The 23,297-nt window shown below is 44.2% G+C and overlaps 1 protein-coding gene across 2 annotated transcripts in view; it reads left to right on the top strand.

The window, feature by feature from the left end:
- THUMPD2 (THUMP domain containing 2) overlaps nucleotides 1–23,297 on the top strand; it is a 297,270-nt gene that overhangs the window by 61,317 nt on the left and 212,656 nt on the right. The window contains exon 2 of one of the 2 annotated variants that reach the window (XM_069606872.1): nucleotides 1,675–1,751. The exons of the other annotated variant lie outside the window; for it this stretch is intronic. Coding sequence (XP_069462973.1) covers nucleotides 1,680–1,751 — 72 coding nt within the window. The 5' untranslated portion in view covers nucleotides 1,675–1,679. The remainder of the gene's footprint in view (nucleotides 1–1,674; nucleotides 1,752–23,297) is intronic. 2 annotated transcript variants of the gene reach the window in all.

The raw sequence follows: 23,297 nt of genomic DNA on the forward strand, positions 1-23,297 counted from the left end.
GCTCGACATGGAAAGCTTGCTGGGACTTGACCACCCCAACTACCTTTTTGTATTGACTAAAATGCACACACTCATTCTAAACTCCTCTGACGAATTTCCCGTACCTGGACTTCAGTAACCCAAGGGCGTTTCCAAGCAGCCCTTTGAGACCATACCAATGGGCAAAAAGCACTATACAAATGATATTTGCATTACATTACATCTGAGCAAAATGTGCAACATTTAGAGGAGGAGTTAGACTATCTCAATGAAAACTCTGCAACCCGAAAAATATTCAGACAGAATTTAGTATACAATACTCTGTTGAATACAGGGAAGATCTTGTTCAAATCATTTTCTGGTGTGATAAATTCTATGAACTTTTTTTATTTTATTTTTTTATTATTTGGTTCAGTTACATATAGTAACTTCAAATATTTACAACATTATATTTTAATAATCACTATCTCTATAAAATAGAGTACCAATTCACATTAAAACTAGAGGAAGGAAAAGAAAAATATACATACATACAATCCATTTAAAGGCTGAAAGTATTTTACACACAGATAATAAAACCAGTAAACTAATTACATTCTTATAAAACATTACAAAAATAAAATTTCAATGATCATCCCAAATGCACCGAGGACAATAAAAAGCCAGCTATCCAGACTGATATTGACAGACCTAAGTCACACCCTTAGAGTCACGCCTAGAGTGTGTGTTAATACCTCATATAGAGTTAAGTTCAATTTCATTAACTCTTGGTAACACCATTTGTAGGAATAACACTACTGCTATTTGGACTCGCACTCGAGTATTTGAAAAAATGAATTGCCATATTTCATCACTTTCCATGTCATTGTGTAGTAGAATCAGCCTATCAAAGCACCTTGTTCTAGGCTCCCTCAAGGCTATACATTCTACTACTAGATGCTGTAATGTTTCTCTTTGGGAACGAACACGGCAGTACCTACAGTATCCAGGGAATCGTGCCAGAGTTACGGATGTAAATATTTAGTTTCGATCAAGGTTGTATCTGACCTCCCTATATAATATCTCAGTGATCTTGGTATCTTTATTCAACAAATGAGCGCAATTTACTGAAGACAACAAAGATGATACATATTGGAACCAAGACAATAATTTGCCCCCTGATGTGTTTATAACATTCTATAACATTTCTCTGCAGTGGTTTAATTTGGTGACCTTTTGAAGACGGAGCCAGCGCAGTAAGGGCTTACTTTGCCTAATGTAATTCACTAGTTGCAAACGGGCCGCCTGCCGTAAAGACATTGAGGGGGTGCTCTGAGGAAGGGTGAAAACACGTTTCATATATATTTATTTGTGGATTTGGCAAGATGGTCCATTCTCTCCATACCCCAGAGCTCGCACCAATAAAGCGCAGCAGAAACTGCTTGGGCCTTACAGACCTCAATCACTGTTAGCAGAACGTGATTGCTCAATGGGAATTTAAAGTGCAAATTTCATTTGTGCAATGTCACAGAAAGCTTGTTCTTAGTTCTTTGGTTGGTCCATTTTACATCATTTTGGAAGCTTGTACCTAGGTAGTCACGATGATTAATCTTCTGAAGAATAAGTCCATCAATGGTGATATTCACCTTACACTTGCTTGTACCAGACCATTACCATTGTTTGGGGGCATTGACGCTAAAACCTTTTTCTTTCTAGAAATCATGTACGATGTCCAGCTGCTTTTACAGACCCATTCTGGTCTTGGAGATCAAGACTGCATCATTGGCGTAAAGGTAGATGACAATCTTTTAATGGAGAATCCATATTAGAATTTGAGATTTGTAAGGCAATATCATTTATATAGAAGAAAAAGAAGTGTACTTAGTATACACACGTTGCGTAGTGCGCTGGGCACAGGGAAGGTTTTTATAGTCTCCCCATTGTGTCTGCATCTTACCACCACTGTGTTTTGCTAATGCAACCTCTGGATGGTGCTTAAAATGTCACCAGGAATTTTAAGGTTCGATAATAAATTTTGATTCACTGAGTCAAAAGCGACTTTAAATCTATAAAAACCAAATATAGGGGTACTTTTCTTTAACAATCACAAATTTAGTTAAAATGAGTAAAGGACAAAAATCCTGTGTCTAACGGTCTACTGTGCCTATTTCTCAAGTTAAGCCAGCCTGAAACTCTGTAATAATACACTTGCATTGCACCAATTTTTCCAGCTGGTTTAAAAAGATCTTGTCACATATCTTAGCTGGCTACATATAAGGCTAATTGGCCCATTGTTACCAGGAAGGGAATGATTGCCCTTTTTGATAATCTGAATAATTTCGGCAGTTCATCAGCTTGTTGGGACAGAATTAGCCGAATATAGGCAGTTAAAGAACCAAGTTAAAATCTGAATCCAGACAACCGCTTCGTCTTTTAAAAGGTCAATCTGAATCCTGTCTTTTCTGTGAGTTGAGTGCCTTCAGGACCTCTGCTTTTGGAAATGTTGTTAAAATCCCGATGATGGACCTGCACTATGCATGGGCACGCTCATTCTCTGCTTCACTTATATAATTTGTTTAAGTGGGCCAGCTAATCATTTTTAGAAATAAACGTTTTGACTTAATGATGATAACCTGGTATATTAGATGATAGTTCAGAAATTACATGCCAAACATGTATAGAATCTCTACTTTCTTACACTTTGGTGAGAGGGCCCCACTTTTTGAGTTCTGCAGCTTTTTCGTCTACAAAATTGAATTATTGTCTGCACGGAACCAATGGAATTTTACATGGAACTTTTAGCTATTTTGATCTCAATCGGGAGTTATGTTTCCAAATTGTATGGATAATCTAGCGGATGGGCTTAGGTCCAAAGGGAAAAATAGTGCTCACTAAAGATAAATGCAACTTTTCAACAGAGGGTAGATTATACTCGACTCCAAGAGTGTAAGCCTCAATAATGGGTAATAATGTGTCGTTGGACAGTGGAAAAGTTGTCTCTTAGCCCATTATGGTTATTAGAGAGAATAATATTGGTAGAAGATACAACCATTGAAGGCCCTGGTTTTAAAAATGTATCTCGGTTTAAAACAATACAGAGTCATGGTCGCTCGCAACCCGAGTGATGACCTTCAATGAACGAGCAGTATGCCAATGAGATGGTTCCAGGGGGATACAGTCAATAGGGCTCATTTGATTCCCTCTAGTAGCAGCAGCTGGGTGATTTCAGCAGCCATTGCAGCTCGTAAAACCCAGTTTAACTAGGACACAGGCTACTTCTTGGGCAATATAAGCATGCTGGGGTGGGGGCAATCCAAATCAGGATACCCCAACATTCAGACTTTAAGCAATACATGACGGTTCTAGTTGCTTGTTAAAATCCCCCAACAAAATTTTGTGTGAGATCAATATTCTGCCTGGGATGGCTATTTGGACTAACACATTTTTTGACCTAACATCAATCCGTTCTAGTAGTCCATGGCTAGAGATGCCTTTGCTGTTTTTAACAGCCAGAATTTTAAACAAACATACTGCTTTGTAAAAGGATTCAACTGCCCAAGTCTCCTGGAAGCAGATAATCTGAACTTGGTCCATAAACTGATGCCAATCCTGGACCGCAGTTTTGCTTTGAATGCCAGCAATGTTCCAGGAAACAATTTTAATATATTGAAAACTGCACTATTGTATAGAGAAGGGCTTTGCGGTCGGGGGCTGCCAGGATTGGTCCCAAGATATCAGTCTGTATTCTGGTGCATGTGGCCAGGGTTAGGGCCTTGGTATTCCTGCTGCAGAAGTTATTGGTTGGGTCTGCATGAGATTAGTCGGAAACCAGAAGATGGGCGTGGTGGGTAAGACCGGCTTGCAGTTGTTCTTAAGAGATGCGTGTAAGTCATCAAGGGGCAGGGATCTGAGGTGTATAGCAAAAAGGCTTTTTAGGATTAAATGTGATCATATCTGTGGATGGGGACTGTGTGTTGTGCATTGTATAACGTCCTACAATGTCTTCTTTGATTACAGACAGACTTCCCCGCTTACGGCAGAGCCAATAAATGACTTTGTTGGTTAATGAATGGCTGTTTTCTCTGGCTCCCTGCAGTAGTTTGGGGACATTAGTCAAAAACAGGCAATAAGGCTAAGTTACAACAGTATGTTCAGTCTTCGTTGTAGGAAAATTATATTCAGATAAGGAACCACTTAACTTCATAACATTTGGATATACACCTCTAGGTGGACTGTTGGCCTGTATCTTATGGGTATCTCTGCCAGTCACTTCATGTGTAGTTGGATTAGTTGAGCTACCTCTTTGTGGATGTTCTAAAGGCCTAGCAGGTTCATGGTTGCTGATCACCTTAAGCAATGGGAAGATGGTAGGTTTGTTGTTGGGAGTCTGCAGAATTAAATTTGTCGGCTTGTCTTTGCTCGTGTTTAGTCCAGTGCTTACACAGAGGGAGGGTAAAGGACTCACCCCACCACTGTCTTCTGTACCGATTCCTGTCCGTGAATCATGGGGACAGCTACTATTGCAATGCAGTGTGTATGGTATAAGGCTCTCAAATCTTCAATAGCCTTTTGTAGGGCAATTATCTCTGGGTCCAGAGTTGGTGGGTCTGTTGTTTTATGACAATTGCATAATAAGTTTGTTTGAATGGCCGATTATCAGACCGACTGGGGGACTCGCAGCCCTCCGAACTAAACCAGTGCTGTTTAGAAGGGGTGTTTCACTATAGCTAGCAGAGCACCATTTGGTACATTGGAGACCGCAGAGAGGGGAGGATTAATAATGGGTGATCACCCCAGATAGAACTTTGCCGGAAACGAGGGCAGAGGGGTTGCAAACAAGGACCAGGAGGTCTTCTAAAATGGAGAACCTGTTAGAAAAGGGGATGCCTGGATTTACAACCAATTCAGGCAGTACAAGGTTTGTCTCAATGCTTCCTGTAGCGCGGCTAAAATTTGTTTGCCAAAGTCCTTTGTGGGGGTATAGATCTCAGCTGGTGGAGCACAATTTCCCCCCGCCCCCAAACCCTAGCTGGTCAATGGCGCTCAGTATTTCATATTGCAGAAGATCTTCAAAATCAAGGTTTAGCAGCATTCAAGTTTCAGTTATGATGCACGGGCTACTCATTTATTAAGAGAATTTGGATTGTTTAAGGTTGGCACAGTGTTTTGTCTGCTTGGCTTTACTGGAGCCACCCACCTTTTGGCAAGTCCTTAGCATTTCCCGGGTCTGAAATCTGATGGCTAGTGTAACTCAAAACACAACAAACAGCTTAGTTCTATCACAGAGTACTTGGTGTTCGAGCTCAACCATCAGGCAGAGGAGTTGCCGAGAATGCCCGATCACCTTGGGTGGCAGGCTGAATCTGACTACCCCTCCTGCAGCAAATCAGCGACAACTAGAGTGAACCTCAACTCTAGCGCTAAAAGCAAAATTAAAAAGCCAGCAATGCCCAATTAGTACCTACTTAGGCTTGTTACAACTCTGCTTTGTTTCCTTTAGCCTGTTCAGTGATTTCAGAGATGGATTAGTCTGTGACAAACTCAGCCGTGACCAGTATTCGGGTGCCCACTACAGGCCCCCAACAGCGCGCCCTGTTAAATCACCAGTTGTTCAACCTGGGACAATTTCTGAATCTTGTTCCCTACAATGTAGTTTAACGTCTACCTTACCTCAAGCCATTACGCAGTGAACCTACCTTCCCTGGTTCTATGTGAATAGACCTCTTTTTAGAGGTCTCAAGATAAAAAGACGGATTTAAATAGACAGTTGTTTTTTTCTTTTTCTTTTTTAATCGAAAACCCGGCATTGTAAAGGTCTTGAGACCTTTAAAATGCGTTTACCGTTTTAAAACAAATATTTGGAGTGGGTTTCACCCCCCAAACCAAAACTCATACATACACCAACACACATGCACCCACAAACCCCCATCTGTCCGCCCCAACCCCATGCCCCCATCCCCCCAAAACAAACATACATACATACATACACACACACACACACCCCAGCACACACACCAACTCCTGGTCCTGCTCTTTCGGGTCCCGATGTGCCTGTCAGTCCCTGCGCGCACTCTTGTGTGGCAGGGGCGTGACAGTTCGATTTAGAAAGACTGCTTCGTGCGGTCAGAGTGGTCTTTCTAAATCAGTCTTTTAGTGAAAAGATCTTTTCACTTAGGACCACCTCCTTCACATCCCGTCCAGCACCAATCCGATTTTGGATGCATCAAATTTATAAACCCGGTAAGGGGGTGTAATATTGCCTGTACATTACCCTATTGTGTGTTTTTAGGTGTTATTATGTGGTATAGTTTTATTTTGGATTATTATGCAAAAGTCCACCTTAGACTTCCCAAACTCTTCATTCTCTACTTCTCTCTTGCTCGCTACTGTGCCTTCCCTACTTCTTGCTGCTCTGCCTTCTCTACTGCTCTCTTGTGTCTCTGCCTTCTCTAAATCTCACTCGCTGCTTTTCCTTCTTGGCTTCTCATTCACTACTTCTTCTTCACTTCTTCTCTCTTGCCTCTCCAGTCCTTTCTTTTTTGCTTTGCTCTCTAATTCTTTCACTCACTCATCCTTCTCTTCTTCCTTTGCTCACTTCTCCTTCTCTCCCCCTAGTTCTCACAAAATACAGCCTCTTCTTGCCCTTGCTGATATTATTCAGCCTTTGTGGCTTTTAATGCATAGCTGTCATTTGTGGAATGTTTGCCTGCAAATGTCAAGTGTAGTCCAGGTGATTATAACGCTGTATGGTATGTATGTTTGTGTGGATCAATAGATTTTGAATTTATTTGATTTTATTTCTGTATATAAATTTAATACATATCGTATATACATCTTGTTTTAATAAAAAAACATATATTTGCTTTATTTGTCCACACAAGTCCTTGAAGATAAATTCATGATTGTTTAATTTCTGTAATCCTATACACATAGAACTTTTTAATACTGTTTGATTACCCAAGGGTTGTCTGGTTTAACGCAATGGGTTGCCCTCTGTTTTGTATTTTGATCCTCATCTGTTCAACAGCTCCAGAATTCTCAGCTGCTAACATTTCTGGGACTGTGGAGCGGGTGGCAGGTGCTCATGAGCTAGGTTGCATTGTGGGGTTCACAAAAGCATCATGTAGTGACTCCATTAAACCCATGGCCCCCTCCTGACTTTCCCTGTGGTTCCTATGGGATGGTCTGTTCCCATGCCACAAAGGAGTTGGTTAGCACTGTGAGGCAAGATGTGGCTGAGGAGCCTGCAGAGGATGCCCCATATACCCCCTGCAGGTCCGGAACCATGGAGCCAGTGGTGGTCCCCATCTCGGGGTCTCCCCAGTCCCTTCATCTAGCCTCAAATTATAGGACGTATTCGCAGTACTCTAACTCATGCTCCGATAGTGTAATGTTCCTAGTCTTCGCCCAGCCAACCTCATGGGAATCCTTATAGAATCCATCCCAGATTATAACTCGTGGGGCATTGGTTTCTGATTTTATACCTATCAATACGTTGAAAGACCACTGTCTTTCAATGCTTCTTTGAGGGTTTGGGATAGTGCTCTGGTTATAAAAGAGGTAGTCCCATTAGGGAACTGGGCACTTACAGTATTAAGATGCCCAGCTACTTCTAATTCCACTTCTGTGAAGCATTCATGCTCCTACCGAAAATCAACACCCCTGCTTTTTAGTTTGCTATCAGCCACAACTATTGGCATAGGAGTGCAGAGAGAGGGTGCAGTGACCTGCGGAGCAGACCACACAGCCTGTGGAGGGTTCTATGTTCCTTCATCAACAGTGTTTTTTTAAATGTATTTTTTTGCCCAAATTGTATTTTCTTCATATTTTCGTTATTGTTGGAGGCTGGGGGGCATCCCCTCGCTTCTTCCCCTATTCTACACTATTCCCAACGACCCCACCACAGCTTACTATGTCTCATTCCTCTTTCCCGCAAGCAGCAAATCCCCTTGCTCAACATCCCCCAAGGGAGTTGGGGGGGGGGGGGGGAGGCGGGTGGGAGGGTGGGGGTGAATGACCAAGAGCGAAAGAAAGTCTGGAGTGAAGAAAAGGTTGAGCAACCATCATCTAGAGGAAGGGCGCAAGGCCAAACTGACTTTTCTGCTGTGGCACCTAAGTCCCTGAGGGAGTTGGATAAGTACAGCCTTTAGACCTTCTTATAATAGGGCTAGCCTAGAGAGTACAGGTCACCTGGCTGTAGAGAGAAGCTGCACTGTCACAATACCGGTTTGAGAAGGGGACTGGGCTAGGGAGGTGGAATCCCCCTCAAAGGGCAAGGGAAAGAATACATAGATCACTAACCGTTTCCCTGCTCATGGCGATAGTGGTTGTCCTGTGCAAACATTGGATACAGGTAGGTGCTTTCAAGTAAATGAGGCATTGCAGATCTATATACAATTGCAGACTGCGACTGCTTCTGCTTCTCTAGAGAAACATTCTTCTAGAATTCTGGCGTACTCCAGCTCATCTGAAGGTAGTAATCGGGAGGGCTTCTAGTTTATAATAATCATTGCCCCATTAAAGTGACACCTTTTCCACTTCGTTGGTCAGAGTAGTGAATGAAACCATGGATTCATCCATCTGACATTTTAAAAAACAACTTTGGCATCAGCCTGCAACAACCTCATTAACAGAAATGCAGACTTTCAGCCCGCCGTTGTTTCTACCGTCCTACCTTTAGTACAAATGTCGGAGTCAGTCCTGTCTAAGCCCTGAAAACGTGTGAAAAACAAAACCTATCAATGAGGACTCTGGAAAATTGTGCTAGTTCCCCCACAAGTTCTCTTCCTCTGAAAGGTCGTGAAATTAATAAATGAAGGGTTCAGATCTGCACGCTCCCTCTAATTTTGAGGAGTTTTAGGGTCTGCGTATCTTTTCCTTGTATCTGCATCATCCCATTCCGATTGTGACAATTCCAACTCCAAAAAGGAAGGAGCGGAGAACGGATACCTGGGGGATTTCCTTCCCCTCTGACCCAGTACCTTTTGGGTGTCCTAGGCGAGCCACCCTATGACCTTGCCAGTAGTCAGAGTTTTGGCTGAACACAATCTTGGGTGGACCTCTGGTGTATTTCTTTGGTCTTACACTAGAGAAGATTGTTGGCCCTCAGGTCCTTTTTAGATTAGGCTCCTTGGCACGCCCTGTCCCCTTGCACTTTATGTACAGAACCCTTCTTGGAACCCCATCCAGTAGGCCATTCTCCTGCCCACTCCCCGAATACATTTGTTAAAAGGTGTGAAACATTTCTTGTGTTGTGTGTTCGTTGGTCAGCACCCGTGACACAGCACGTATAGTTGGCCCACCAAATACCGTGAGTGGAAGCCACACCTCAAATCAATCATTCTGTTAAGCCAGTATCTGTGTGCCGCCTGCTTGTCCAACAGGTAAGACAAATGAAGTCTGTGCTCTAGACCGCATATCCACTGGCACTAACTGAGCTGCCACCATCACTGCTGCAACTACTACTACCACCACGCCGACTGTGCTACCACTATGGAGACTTTGCATCTGCACCTCTGCTGAACATTGCCATTCCACATAAACCTGTTCACAGTAAAAGGTTCAGCAGCCTGCGTTCAAGGAAATCTTCTGCCAGACCAGGTCAAAATCCATACTACTCCTCCAGCCCAACAGATATTGCCACCATTGCACTGATGGTGGTAGGTGTTTTCTGTGTTCTCCTGCAGCCAGGCAAAGCTGTCAATGTGGTTCTGTAGGAGTAGATGATGAATAAATATGGCAATCCATCCGCTTCATCAAAATCAGCAAGAACAGTCCCCAAGAGGAGGAAGGTGATGCTCTTGTTCATCTCCCTGACCCACAAACACTCTTCTCCCATCTCCCCTCATCCCAGTCCACGCAGCACCACCACCCTCAACAAGGGGTTGGGGCTGCTGTTCACCAACTGGTGTTACCCCACCTCCAGAAGATGGATTAACAGTTGGTTGGACAGCAGGTGCAGTTCTCTTCTACTTTTGGTGGGGGGGGTTGCAAAATTGACCGTCACTTCTGCAGGCTGCATTCAAAATGTACAGCTGCCAAGAAGCTGCAGAACCAGCACCCTCTGGAGATTACAGTTACAACGTCCCAAGTCTTGGAACTCCTGTCTAGGCTCCCGGAGAGGATGAAGCAGCAGGGGGTCTATCTGAGTGGCGGGATGCATCCTCTGCCATAGTTTCAAACACCTTGAGGCTTCTGTTGGTGGCAGGCCATGGCAGAAGTCTACAATGGCCGCTGGACTTCCAACTCTGAAGAGCCATTTCAAGAGTGGACATAGGAGGTGAGAGTGGAAAGGTTTGCAACACAGAACATACTTAGTGGGCGAGTTGAGCTAGGGATGGGGTAGGAAGAGCCAGAAGGGCAGTGGACAGTGTTAGTGGGAGATGGGCTGGGGAGCACGGGAGTCAACTGTGGGTGTAGTTTATATATGGAAGAATAAATTGCTTTAATTTATTACACCTTTTTATTCTGGTCTGTCTGAGTTTGCCTCTGCTTTGTCTACATGTGAAACATAGTGGTATGCCTTGGGCAGTACGGGGGCATGTCTTTTCCATGCTGCAAGTGCAATGTGGATCTTTATTGTGTTGCACTTGCATCGCGGCAAAGTATTGCGTGTCAAGGGGGGTGTGTGTGTGTGTCTGTCTGTCTGTCTGTCTGGGGCGGTGTAGTTGGTGGCTAATAGTGGGGAAGGTTATGAACACTACCCCCTTTTGTGGATGCTTTAGCCAGGGGGTGGCGGATGGAATGGGAGACACACTTTAAGGAAAAGGGTCTAGGATTGAACGGGCAGTCAGGGGAAAGCTTTGATATAATTACTGCATGGGAAAGACCTGCACATTTGAAGCAAAGACATGGAACCTAATTATGTTATTGGTGGTGTTGTCTGTAGAAGGATTTACCCATCTTGCATTACTAGTCCTTGCTGCTCATCTTTGTCTTTATCCTCCTCGTATTATGTATCCATTTTATAAGTGCAAACCTAGTTCATTATGACCAGCAGAAACACCTATGAATCGCCATGAAATACAGAAACTGTACATTTTTTGCATGAAAATATAAAACTGTTTTGCAATTGTAAATCTCAAATATTCGGCAAAAGCAACAGAACCGTGCCTGGTGACTGAAGGCCCACTCGATGCTTCAGCTCGTCTTCACATGGCCTTCATTGTGTTGATCTTTTTTCAAATGGACTGTGTCCTCCCACGTATTCCTCTTTTGATAATATCTTTGCAGCTTCAGCTGCTTCAGAAAAAGTTTCTCTCAACAGAGGGCGCTGTGTACTGTCTCGTCTAATCGATGTCCCTAGAGGGCCTCTGTTTGACTGTCAACGTCATCATTCGTATAAGTAACGCACGCAGTGCCACTTGGCTTCAGTTCTGTTTTTCCAAACATTTGCTTTGAAGAATTTCTGCGCTTCGGTTCTTCACCGAACTTCGTCACTCATTTTTTAATACAAAAATGTCTTCACAGTCGGTTCCCTCAACGCCTAAGATGGGATTCAAGAAATGCTAAGACTGTGGATCGAATATGTCAATCACTGACTGTCAATCACCGACCCCCACCGCATATGCCTGTGGTGTCTCGGAACTGAACATCGTATCTCCGAGTGTAACTCCTGTCAGGCGATGACCGACAAGGCTCTAAGGGAGCGTAAAGGTAAATTGGCGATGGGTAGGCTCCCTTTGAAGTCTCATTTGAAGAATTATTGCAGACAGCCAGTGGTATAGATACCTCTCTAGAGTTTGAATTTGGGAATCCAGATCCTTCTGACCACACTGACTCCTCAAGCAGGCAACTGATGAGCAAGGTGGTTGCATTTTTTTGTTGGAGTAGGCCTGCACCATCATTTGAGCAGGATGACCTAACTGAGATACTGGATCAAGGTCCCCAAAGAGATCCCATTTTAGCTTTTCACATTGCCCTCCAAAAAAGGGCCAAATCTAATTGCGAAACACCAGAAACTGTAGCTGCAGTAAATCTAAATTTCTCAAAAAAATATAGGCCATCCAGCAGTGAATCGACACCAGAGAGATTGGTGGTTCAGGCAGCCACATCCCCAAAACAATCTGCATTCCCTTCTATTCCTCCGAAAGGGGATGACCACTGACTGGAGGCATGGGCTCGAAAAATATTTACTGCTTGAAGTATGGCTTTGAAATCGGTTAACACTACTTGTGCCTTGTCAACATTTACGTTTACCCTGTTGGATTGCGTACCCATGGCGACTCACCACATCCTGGAAGGAGAAGAAAGAGACGGCTTCCTGGCTATCAACAAGGATGGTAAGGAGGCAATGTGTGAATGCCTCCAGTCAGGTGTGGATACTGCCGATAGCATTAGCAGATCCATCGCAACTAGAACTGTGCTGCGCAAGTTTGCGTGGTTGAGGAAGTCCAGATTTGCACCGGATGTACAATCTAGATTCTTCAATATGCCTTTTGACGGCTCAAGGCTGTTTTGGCAGCAAGGCTGATGATCTGGAAAAGCTGCAGACCTAAGCGGCTAAATCTCTTAATGCCTCCATTAGACATCCCCAGCATTCCTACCGCAGTGCATCACCTTGGAGGGATAAGTCCTTTCGATTATACTCCTCATTTGGGAGAGGGTAGGCCAGTCATAGAGGTCAGCGAAGATTCCCTCGTGGTGGACGAAGGAGAGGTACCAAATCAGCCCAGGCAGCTTTGCCCTCGGCTGCTGCTTCAACCGCCTCAAAACCACTCTGAGGCCTTTACCCACGTGACCCCATTGGTAGGCAGACTTTATCAGCATCTGCAAGAATGGAGGTGCATTACTTCAGATGCTTGGGCACTGGAAACGGTAGCCCAGGGTTGCTGCCTTTTTTTTTTTTTTTTTTTTTTTTTAAACTTCAGGATCATCCACCATGGAACAGCTCTTTCAAAATTCCATATCCGCTCCTTCTTGCGGAAATGTTGACCCTGCTACAGAAAGATGCAATAGACTCGGTACCTGTGGCGGAGAGGAACAAGGGTTTGTACTACCCATACTTTTTAATTCCCAAAAAGGACAGAGGATTGAGACCCATCTTGGACTCAAGAAACTTGAACTAGTTCCTCAGGAAGGACAAGTTCAAGATGGGTAACGTTTGTCAGATCCTTCAGGATCTCCAACTCCAGGACTGGATGTTGTCATTGGACCTTCAGGGTGCTTACTTTCATATGTCTTACTTTCATGTGCCTATCCATCACAAGCACAGAAGGTACCTGAGGTTCGCGGTTGGCAGTTCTCATTATCTGCCATTCGGGCTGACCTCCGCCCAAGGGTTTCACGAAGTTAATGGCGGTTATGGCAGCATGTCTCAGGAGAGGGGTGCGGGGGGGTTCACGTCTACCCCTACCTGGACGATTGGCTAAGCAGGGCACGTTCATCTGAACAAGCCCTGGAACATCTCAGCGTAACCTGCCACTCTCTCCACAGACTGGGCTTCTCCCTCAATTACAAGAAGTCCCACATGATACCATCACAAAGACTCCAGTTTATCGGAGCGATACTGGATACAACCTTGGGGAAAGCCTCGCCACCCGAGGCGAGGGCTCAACACGTTCTGCAAATGGTCACCAGATTCAAGAGTGCCCAGCGTCTCCCGGCCTTTCACTTTTTGAGATTGCTCTGCCTCATGGCATCCTGCATTTTCCTGGTGCCAGAGGCTCACCTGAGAACGAGATCTCTCCAATGGGCTCTCAGGACTCCATGGTCTCAATTCTCAGGCAGGATGTTAGACCTGATTCAGGTCCCAAACAGAATAGCACAGGATCTACTGTGGTGGGCCTTTGAGGACAATATTCTGAGTGGAGAACCTTTTTGGCAACCATGGCCGGAAATCACAGTAATTAAAGATGCCTCTCTTGCGGGCTGGGGAGCCCACGCCAACGATTGACAATCGGTGGTCATTGGTCTCCATCCCAGTCCAAACTACACATCCACCTATTGCAACTGAGGGCAATCAGACTAGCACTGACGGACTTCCTGCCCTCTGTGTACGGGGAAAGAATGTCCTGATAATGATTGACAACACAGTGGCCATGTACTACCTCAACAAGAGAGGAGGCATAGGATCACTACCACTCTGCAGAGGCAATGCAGCTATGGTTCTGGCCAATAAATTCCTCTGATTATTGAATCTCTAAAAGACCTTTCTAATGTGTTTCCACTAATTCCATTCCAAGTCCCTATATGGGATTTCAATATGGTGTTAACATTTCTAACATGCATTCCTTTTGAACCAATACATTCATGGCCATTAAAACTGTTAACTTTAAAAACGGTCTTGCTAGTAGCAATAACGTCAGCACGCATGGTAAGCGAGTTGCAGGCACTTTCCTGTAAACCCCCATACAATGTTTTCCTTAAAAAAAAGTTGTTCTCAAGGTTAAATCTTCTTTTCTACCAAAGTTAGTCTCTGACTTCCATTTGTCACAAAAAATTATTTTGTCATCTTTCTACCCACCTTCTCATCCTTGAAAGGAGGAGGAAAGTTTACATAGGCTGGACCCAAAAAAGGGCTCTCAGTTTTTATATATCAAGAATGTCCAAAAATGTGTCAGAATTGCCATTTATTATTGGGTATTCAGGTCCTAAAATGGGTTTGGCTGTGACAACAGATGCTATCCAGATGGATTATTCTGGCTATTGGGGAAGGTTGCAGGTTAGCGGGTAAAGACCCGCTGGAAGGTTTGAGAGCACGTTCAACAAGGATGCATGGCAACCTCTGCTGCTCTTCAGAGAGGTGTTCCAGTAAATGACATGTGCAGCTGCCACTTGTCTGTTCACACTTTTGAGAAACATTGCTGCCTGGATTCATCAAGGACAATTTGGAAAGGCTGTCCATCATTCGGCCCATGATAACATAACATTTTAAATAGAATACATACTCCCCAAGACCCCCGAACTCCCACACCCCCACCGCCCACCCCACTAAAATTATTACTGCTTTGGGAGTCTATCAAAAGATGAGGAAGAGGGATACGTGGGAGGACACAATCCATTCGAAGAAAAAGTTACTTACCCTTGGATGTTCCTCCGACGTCTTCCTCATCGCTCCTCCCAGCCGACCCCACTGTAGAATTTACGTGTTTTTACACTACGCTTTCTTGGAGCCTACGGTCTGTGGTATGCCTTGTAATTCCTCTAAGGGAGGAGGAAAAACAGAACTGAGGCCAACGGGCGCTGCGTGCGCTACTTATGCTAATGATGACGTCGAGTCGAACAGAGGCCCTCGAGGGACATTGATTCGACGAGACAGCACACAGCATCCTCTGTCAAGAAAATCTTTCAGAAGCAGCTGAAGCTGGAAAGATATCATCAAAAGATGAGGAATATGTGGAAGAACATCCAATCGAAAGAGGGTTACCACGGGTAAGTAACTTGTTCTACTCTTTCATCTGCCAAAATGGTTGTCATTAGTGAGGGCAGCAGTGGGTATTCTGAGTCGCGTGCTAGGAAAATATTTGGTTAGGGGATAAATACATGTGCGGCTCTAAGTGTAACCATAAAAGGCAGTGCTTGGAAAGGTAAGCTGTGGCCCCCAATGATGTTCAACTGCGCGTCTTTCATGTTCATCCACCAGAAAGAGACACGGTTGCTGTTGGTGTCGGGATGATGCCATGTTATCTTGCATGACCTTTGCTTTCACTTGAGTTATTTTAGTCCCCTGTATTTACTTGGTGACCCCAACACTATCACTCGCAGAAGGCCATTGATGGGGAATTGAAAGCTTAGGATTCAGACATGGTGTCCATGCTGACATGAAGTAATCTAGTAACTCTAATGGTGGTGCGATGGGTAATGGACTTGAGGCAGTGAGGCAAGTCTGGAATGAGTGGTGCATGCAGATATCAGGGCGAAGAGTGTTTGTATACAGAGCATAGGATGTGATGTAGAGTGACTTACCTAGGAGCCACATGCATCAGAAGGATGATATTATGCAAGAGCAGGGAATCGTGGGTTGGCCCAGGGCAGTGGTGTGTGATGGTCTGGTTGGGAATCGTACAAAAATGTCGACCTGAGAATTTTTTATTTTTTATTTTTTATTTTTTTTTAATCCCCCCTTACACCACATATATATGTGGGGGGGGGTGGGATATTATAGTAATATCGGAGGCTGCGGGGAGTCCCCCCCCCCCGCATATCTATGTGGTGCAAAGGGGGTTTAATTAAAAAAAAAGTCAGCATTTTCCACCATCGCAATTATGTGTGGTCTCAGTGATCACATAGATCCGTCTGGTTGGCATCACTTGTCTTCTCTGTGGTGAAGGTCTGATGCTGCTTCCGGTTTGTTTCCTGTTCTGCTGTCGTGCAGACAGTGGGAGGGTGAGGGGAAGTGGCGTATGTACAGTTGTTTTCTATCACAAGGATGAGTCGTGTTTTAAGCTTGCACTGAAAGGACTGACAGTAAGCCAAATCCATTGTCATGGTAAGGGTTCCATGTGTTCATTCCGCCGGAAAAAATATCGCGATGCAAAAATATCGCCATATTTTTGTGGCAAAATTCACACATGGACACCCCCGGGGACACCCCCGCAAACCCTGCATCATTTTTTAATGTGCGGGGGACACCCCCGCAACCTCCGCTCCCACATAATATCCCCAATAAAAATATTGCCTATGGTGAACCAAACGGCCATATCTATTTTTGTTGGGGATATTATGTAGTGATACCATGGTAAGTGAAAGTAGGATAAAGATGAGATGTGAGCAGGGACCCAAAATAGTGTTTGGGTATTTATCCATGGCCATGCTATTTCCTCAGCTACTATCTGCCCCTTCTAAACCCCACCCCCACACACCTCTTTGACTCTTTGGGCCTCATTACGAGTATGGGGGTGGCCAAGGTGCTATTAGCGCCATGGCTGCCTCCATACCGGGCTCCAATACCGGGTTCCTGCAATGAGGACTTACAGGGTCATTCCGACATAGGAGGACCCGGTAATTCCTCCTTGCAGGAACCCATTCCCATTTGAGCCCCCATAGGGCTCAATGGGAATGGGGAGGGAGGTAATAACGGGCACATTACAAATGGCCCGTTATTATTACCTCCCTCTTCCCGTCGCGGGTGTCATGCCTGCGCCATCGGCGCATACATTGGCGATCATTATGGACTAATGGTTATTCCTTTATCTACAGAAAACTCTTGGATCAACCGCTATTCACTTCTTGGACTTTATTTCCCATTTGCGAGACTTTGGTGCTTTTCTATTTCTCCCAACAAACTACACTTACCACAATGCACTTGGCTATAACCTTCTATTCCTGGCCATTCCTATTTGCCATCATCGGAACTACAATCCCCAGAAGCCCTAGGGATCAGCTCTGCTTCCACCAGCTCAGGAACAGAGAGGGAGGAGGCAGATTGTATGCAGGTGTGCTGATCCAGGTGCAACCAATTAGCCTCTGTGCTGGGCAGGGCGGTATAAAAGCTGCTGCCTGCAGGAGCTCAGTCTCTTGCATTAAGAGTCCTTCCAGCACCTTTTTGCTTCGAGCTACGGATCTTTGTATGCAGTTCCTCCTTACTCCTGCTTTGGATCCAGTGCCCTGCCGGGTTCTCTGCATAGCAGCCGATCACGCTCTGCTGCTTTCCAGCCTCCGCCTTTGCCCTTCCGGGCTCCTGCCTTGCAGCCGATCACGCTCAGCTGCTGCCTTCCGCCCTTGCCTTCCAGGCTCCTGCCTTGCAGCCGATCACGCTCCGCTGCTACCTTCCGCCCTTGCCTTCCATGCTCCTGCCTTTCAGCCGATCACGCTCCGCTGCTACCTTCCGCCTTGCCTTCCAGGCTCCTGCCTTGCAGCCGATCACGCTCCGCTGCTACCTTCCGCCCTTGCCTTCCAGGCCCCTGCCTTGCAGCCGATCACGCTCCGCTGCTTTCAACCTACAGTCTTCGTCCGCTGGGCTTTCAGTCTAGCAGCCTTCTACAGTCCTCCGGACAGTCAGCGGCCCTACTCCTCTGGGCTCACCCCTTGCTGACCGGCCCTTCTGGGCTCCTTGCCGTGCAGCCTGCTTCACTCCGCTGCCCTAAGCCCTTTCCCTCTGGGCTTTCTTCCTTACAGCCCTGCTCCTTTTGGGCTTGCTCATTGCTTCCCTGCTTTTCTGAGCTTTCAACCTTGTACCCTACCGTCTTCTGCTATCCACATCAGTTTACCTACATTATTTACTTGCAGTTATTGCAGTCCCCCTGTTTCCTGACTGCTGCTCCCTTGCTTTCTTCCTTGTTTTCATCCCTCAGTTCTTTCTCCCTATCCAATCCTGTTATACGGCTTTCCCTTCATTTCCTTCTGCTAGTTTGCTATTCGACTTCCTTTTCCCTAGATTTATCTGTTAGTGTCTTCTTTTGTACTGTTTGTAGACCCCTTGTACAGAGCTTGTCTGTCTTTCCGTCAGGCAACCTCTGCCCCTTCCCTTGTCTCGTTTCTGCGTTACAGACACCCATAGCTGTTGTTCCAAGCCATGAGCAAACAGCATGGGCCTCTGTTATAGCAAACTGTGCAGAAGGCTAGAGTTTTCCTAAGGTTCGTGGAATACTCTTTTTCCTATATCTGCATACACCCCAAGAGGGAATCCATTCTGTACCTTTTTCCTTACAACACTTTCCTACTCTTCGTTCTCCTTTCTTTCATCTATGTGTGTACTTATCTGTCCACTTTACTTTGACACAACCACCCAAACCCTTCCTGGGTGTCCTGTGCCACTCTTAATAGAGTGCCATCCTTGACAGCGGGACCCGGAAAGGACGCCTGGTTTTACCAGGTGTCCTTACAGGGTCCTGCAAAGGGAACCTCGTAATTGCGCATCCCGTAATGAAGGGTGCCGGTCCCCTTCATTACGGGACCGGCACCCTTCATTACAGGAGCGCAAGCCTCGTAATGAGGCCCTTTGAGTCTAGCTCTTTGCTTTCCAAGCCGCCTTCTCAAAGGTAATGGCTTAACCAGCTCCAGATGTACCTAAACCCTCTTAACAAAGTGTGCCATTAGCCCTTTGATGTATTATGTGTGCCATTGCATTGAGTTTCTGTGAAAAACAAGCCTTGGCAAGGCCATCTTATTGGCTCTTCTATAGGCATTAAGCATGCACTGCCATGCTATGCCCAGTCACTAGCTCCGTTTGCTAACTGTTCTCATCTTATGGCCCGGTCATGCCATTATGGCAGAGCCCAGAATACGTGGATCCATACCTACATAAAAGCCGAAACATTTGGCTTTGCCAATGCATGTTTTATCATAATTTTAGTTATAGTTCCACAATTATGGTTACCTTCTGTTTGGATAGTTGTTGTAAAGAACATTTTATTTTGGAAAACGGTACGGCTGCCCCTCTGTAGACCGAACACCGCTTAATAACCTGTTCTATGGGAAGGTGCCCACTCCAGAGTCTGCAGCCACATTTTAGCTGACTAGGCCCAAACACATGTCTGGGTTTGCTGTTGGTACTCTTGTTCAGAGGAGGATTGCCTAGCATTTCGGTGCTGGACTGCCCTTGTGGTTGGGACAAAGATTTATATTTCTCCTCTGTGAAAGCAAGTGAGCTGAAACGTGGCTGTAGACCCTCCTGAGGGGCACCTTCCCACAGAACAGGTTATCTGGCCGTGTTCATTCGTGATAAGGGGCTCCCAGATCTTATTGAACATTTTATTTTAGCAAGACTGATGCATGTTTTGTATCAATGGACACTTTAACAAGGCCAACTATCTTAGAGAATTTCGAAAATATAATACGGATTTGTGTCAACTCCTCTAAAACAAGAATATTATTGGTGTAACAAAAACTACTACTGTGAGATGGCTGGTAAAGAGCATCAATTATTTATTTGTGATCCGTTCATAGTTGAACTTTTAAAAAAATCATTAAAGTGCAAATTCAAATTAATTTATTAGAAACATCATATACAACACATAAATAAAAAGTGAGAAAAGCTTAATACATACAAGCTTGATACATACAAATCTTAATTCATCACATATTCTAGAGTAAAATATAATTGGTGATATTGACATTTAATTATTCATTGATTTTTAATTTAAAATGTATAAAATATTTTGAATAATTCAAACATTCTTTGGGGTTGTATGTGTTCGTGTTTTTCACATCAATATCAGGATTTTCTTTGGCAATTTAGATCACCATAAGCCACTTCATGGTACTTTTTCAAAGGTTTTTTTTTTTACCTGGCACCATACTCTCTATATAGTGCTGTATGTATTGACCCACATTCTGTATTTAGACAGTAGGTCCAAAATTCAGAGGTTTTTGTCGACTCGTAGTCGTGTTTCAAATGACCTAGTAAGGTCATATAGATGTGTCCTCACTTGGAGCACTCTGTCAGAAGATGTCTCACCATTTCCATACATCCTGGAATTTTGCAAACTCTACACATTCTAAGATCTTTAGGAATTTTTCATTGCACACCTCCAATGGATCTCACAGGAAGCTGATTTGTGCACGTTACTCTAAATCGCCTGACATCAGGATCCGGGCAATGTAGCTGATATCTTTGTGGTTTCATGAACATGCGAGAAACTTGTGCCACTAGACTGTAATTATGGAGTGTCTGTAAGCATTCATAATTGTTGACCCAGTACCATTTTTTTCAAACACAGTGTAAATGCTTCTTTCAATTTGAAGAAGTTCGAACAGCATCCGAAATCAGGTTTCCAATCTAATTTATGGAACAGATCTTTCACCAATTTCAAGTACCTGTCCTTTTTCTCGCATGTGTGCTCGAGACAGTAGTTAGAACCTAACTTGGTGAGAAGGGGGCATATAGGGGATGTTTTGGATTTCACAAAAAGTTCCCCTCTACGTTTGAGTGCCAACGATTTTAGAGACAGCAGTCCTAGTTCTAACCGTATGTATTCGATAGAGGCTGATGGAGGAAGCCCAAGGACACATTGACAGAAAAACCCTTCAAGTACCTGCAACCACTCAAGTGTTGCATCGAAAGATCATCAAGCCTGTATAGTATTACAGGGCAGACTGTAAACCCAGCATGGTGGTGTGCAAAGCTACGTACCATGAAAGAGATATGTTTAGCTTTCAGGATTTACTTATTACCATTTCATGATACCCTTTTTTTATTAGACATTTAAATTCCAAGGTATTTGTAGTTTTGGGGATTCTCAATGTATCAAAGGTTGGTGATAAGGGCTTGCATCTTTACATTACAAGCGGTAACAAGCATGGTTTTGGTTTTTATTAGATTGATAGACAACCCATGACCTTCGGCATAACTAGCAAGGGCATTTAGCATATACTTCATGCCTGAAAATAAGTGGTCACATAAAACCAAGCCATAAGCATAAAGCATGGCTGCAACCGTACATAGTCCGATCCTGGGTGGGCACTTTGCACGAAGAAGCATCCAGGCGGGAAGGTCTGCAATGTATAGGTTAAAGAGGAGGGCCGCCAATATGCATCCCTGCTTCACCCCTCTACCTATTTGCATGTCCCCGGACTGGCGATAATTGTCGCCAAGACGAATCTGTGCTGTTGTATCCATGTGTAAGGCCACAAGAATTTTCTAGCAGCCATTTGTCACAGCCAAGTGCCCGCATTTTCTTCCATAGCAGCTCACGATTGACTTGGTCAAATGCTGCCCGAACATCAATATAAGTAATATAGACTGATGGGTTGTTCTTAGATTTAGCCCGCTCCATAACTGAATCCAACAGTTGGATATTGTGAGTGGTACAGGAGCCTTGACATAAACCAGTCGGAAATGTATGCAGAATGCGATGTTCACCGACTCATGTTTATAAATGCTTTAACACAAACACAGCAAAAACCTTTCTAGTGGTATCAAGTAATGAGAGCAAACAATAGTTTTCAGGTCACGATCGATCACCAATTTTGAACAGAGGCACATAGATGGCTTTTTTCCAGGACGCAGGGATAGGTTTTTTTTTACCGCACACCTTCATAAACATATTACATAGGCCCATAAATCCATAGTCACCTTTGAGTACTGCTGCTGAAAGACCGTTAGGCCCAGGTGTTCTGGAGTTTTTTAATTTAGTTAAATGGGCTATCATCTCGGGGGATATCAAAGGTCATAGGCCAATTTTACGCTTTTAGATTGGAAGACTGGTTTTATTGTGTCATGGTTCTTCATTTTTTTACTTCAATAAAGGCAAACCATACACTCTCTGAGATGGGATTCATAATGAATCGACCAGTGGATGGTCTGGCAAAGTTGTGGATACCCCACACCTGTTTAGTATTATTACTATGCAGTGCCTCAACAATATTTTGCCAATTCAGTGATACCCATACGTTTCCTGTGTTTTAACCAGTTATAGGTGGTTTTCATCCTGCGTGATTCAGTGTGGACTTCTTTTTTTAGTGGCACCACCTCTTTTTAACCTACGAATCTGCATAGGCAGCCCTCGTTTTAGCTTTTGAATTTCTATATCCAAGGCACGCATATGTTTCTTTTCAGCCAATACCAGGGGTATCTCTCTTGGTTTTCCACAATCGTAGGCAAACCCCTTAAGCTAGTCTTCCATCTTCTCCCCTGTGTACAAACCCAAAATAGCCATCAGTATGGATTCAGTGCCATCTGCTTACATGCCTTTCTGATGTTTCCCTCTGACCAGACAACTAGAGTGCCGCCCTGGTTAGATACCAGGGCTCCAGTCGCATATTGTCGCATTTCCAATAAGTCTAGCTCTAAGGTCAGACTTAAGGTGGCGTGGATGCTGAATGAATTCCTGCTGATGATTACATTTCTAACAGTGTTGATCAATTGGGGATTACCACATAAATAGTCTATATTGGCTATTTTCGACCCACAATTCCATGTGGTTAGCCCACGGATATCTCAAGGAGTACGTTTATTAAGTGCAACTATATCCCATTGATTTAGAATGTTTGCCTTTTGCATCTACTGATTTTTGTACCATCACATTCTTTGCTTTGATAGCAGAATAAGACTCCACAATAGAGTATTCCCCACATCTCGCATTCAGGTCTCCACCCAACAATATCAGATCTGTCTCAGCGGTCTCATACATTTGTGATAATGGAATCAATTGATTCGAGTACACGATCAGTGTTATCAGCGCCAGATGGATCATACACAATAATTAGTGTACAGTAATTACCAATACCATTCTTAAGTGACAATTCAACTGCCAACACATATTGATTATCGTCAGGATTCTTTATCATAATCAATGGTATTTCTTGTTTGACCCCAATAATGAGGCCACCGAACGGACGTCCTTTCACACCTCTTTTTGCCAATAACTGGTGAATAACATAGCCATCAATATAGATATTTTGCATTAACCATGTTTCCTGGAGCATTAGTATAGAATACATTACTAGGTTGTTAAGAG

This window comes from Ambystoma mexicanum, chromosome 4p (assembly GCF_040938575.1).
Source record: "Ambystoma mexicanum isolate Mex_15411 chromosome 4p, UKY_AmexF1_1, whole genome shotgun sequence".
Classification (NCBI taxonomy): domain Eukaryota; kingdom Metazoa; phylum Chordata; class Amphibia; order Caudata; family Ambystomatidae; genus Ambystoma; species Ambystoma mexicanum.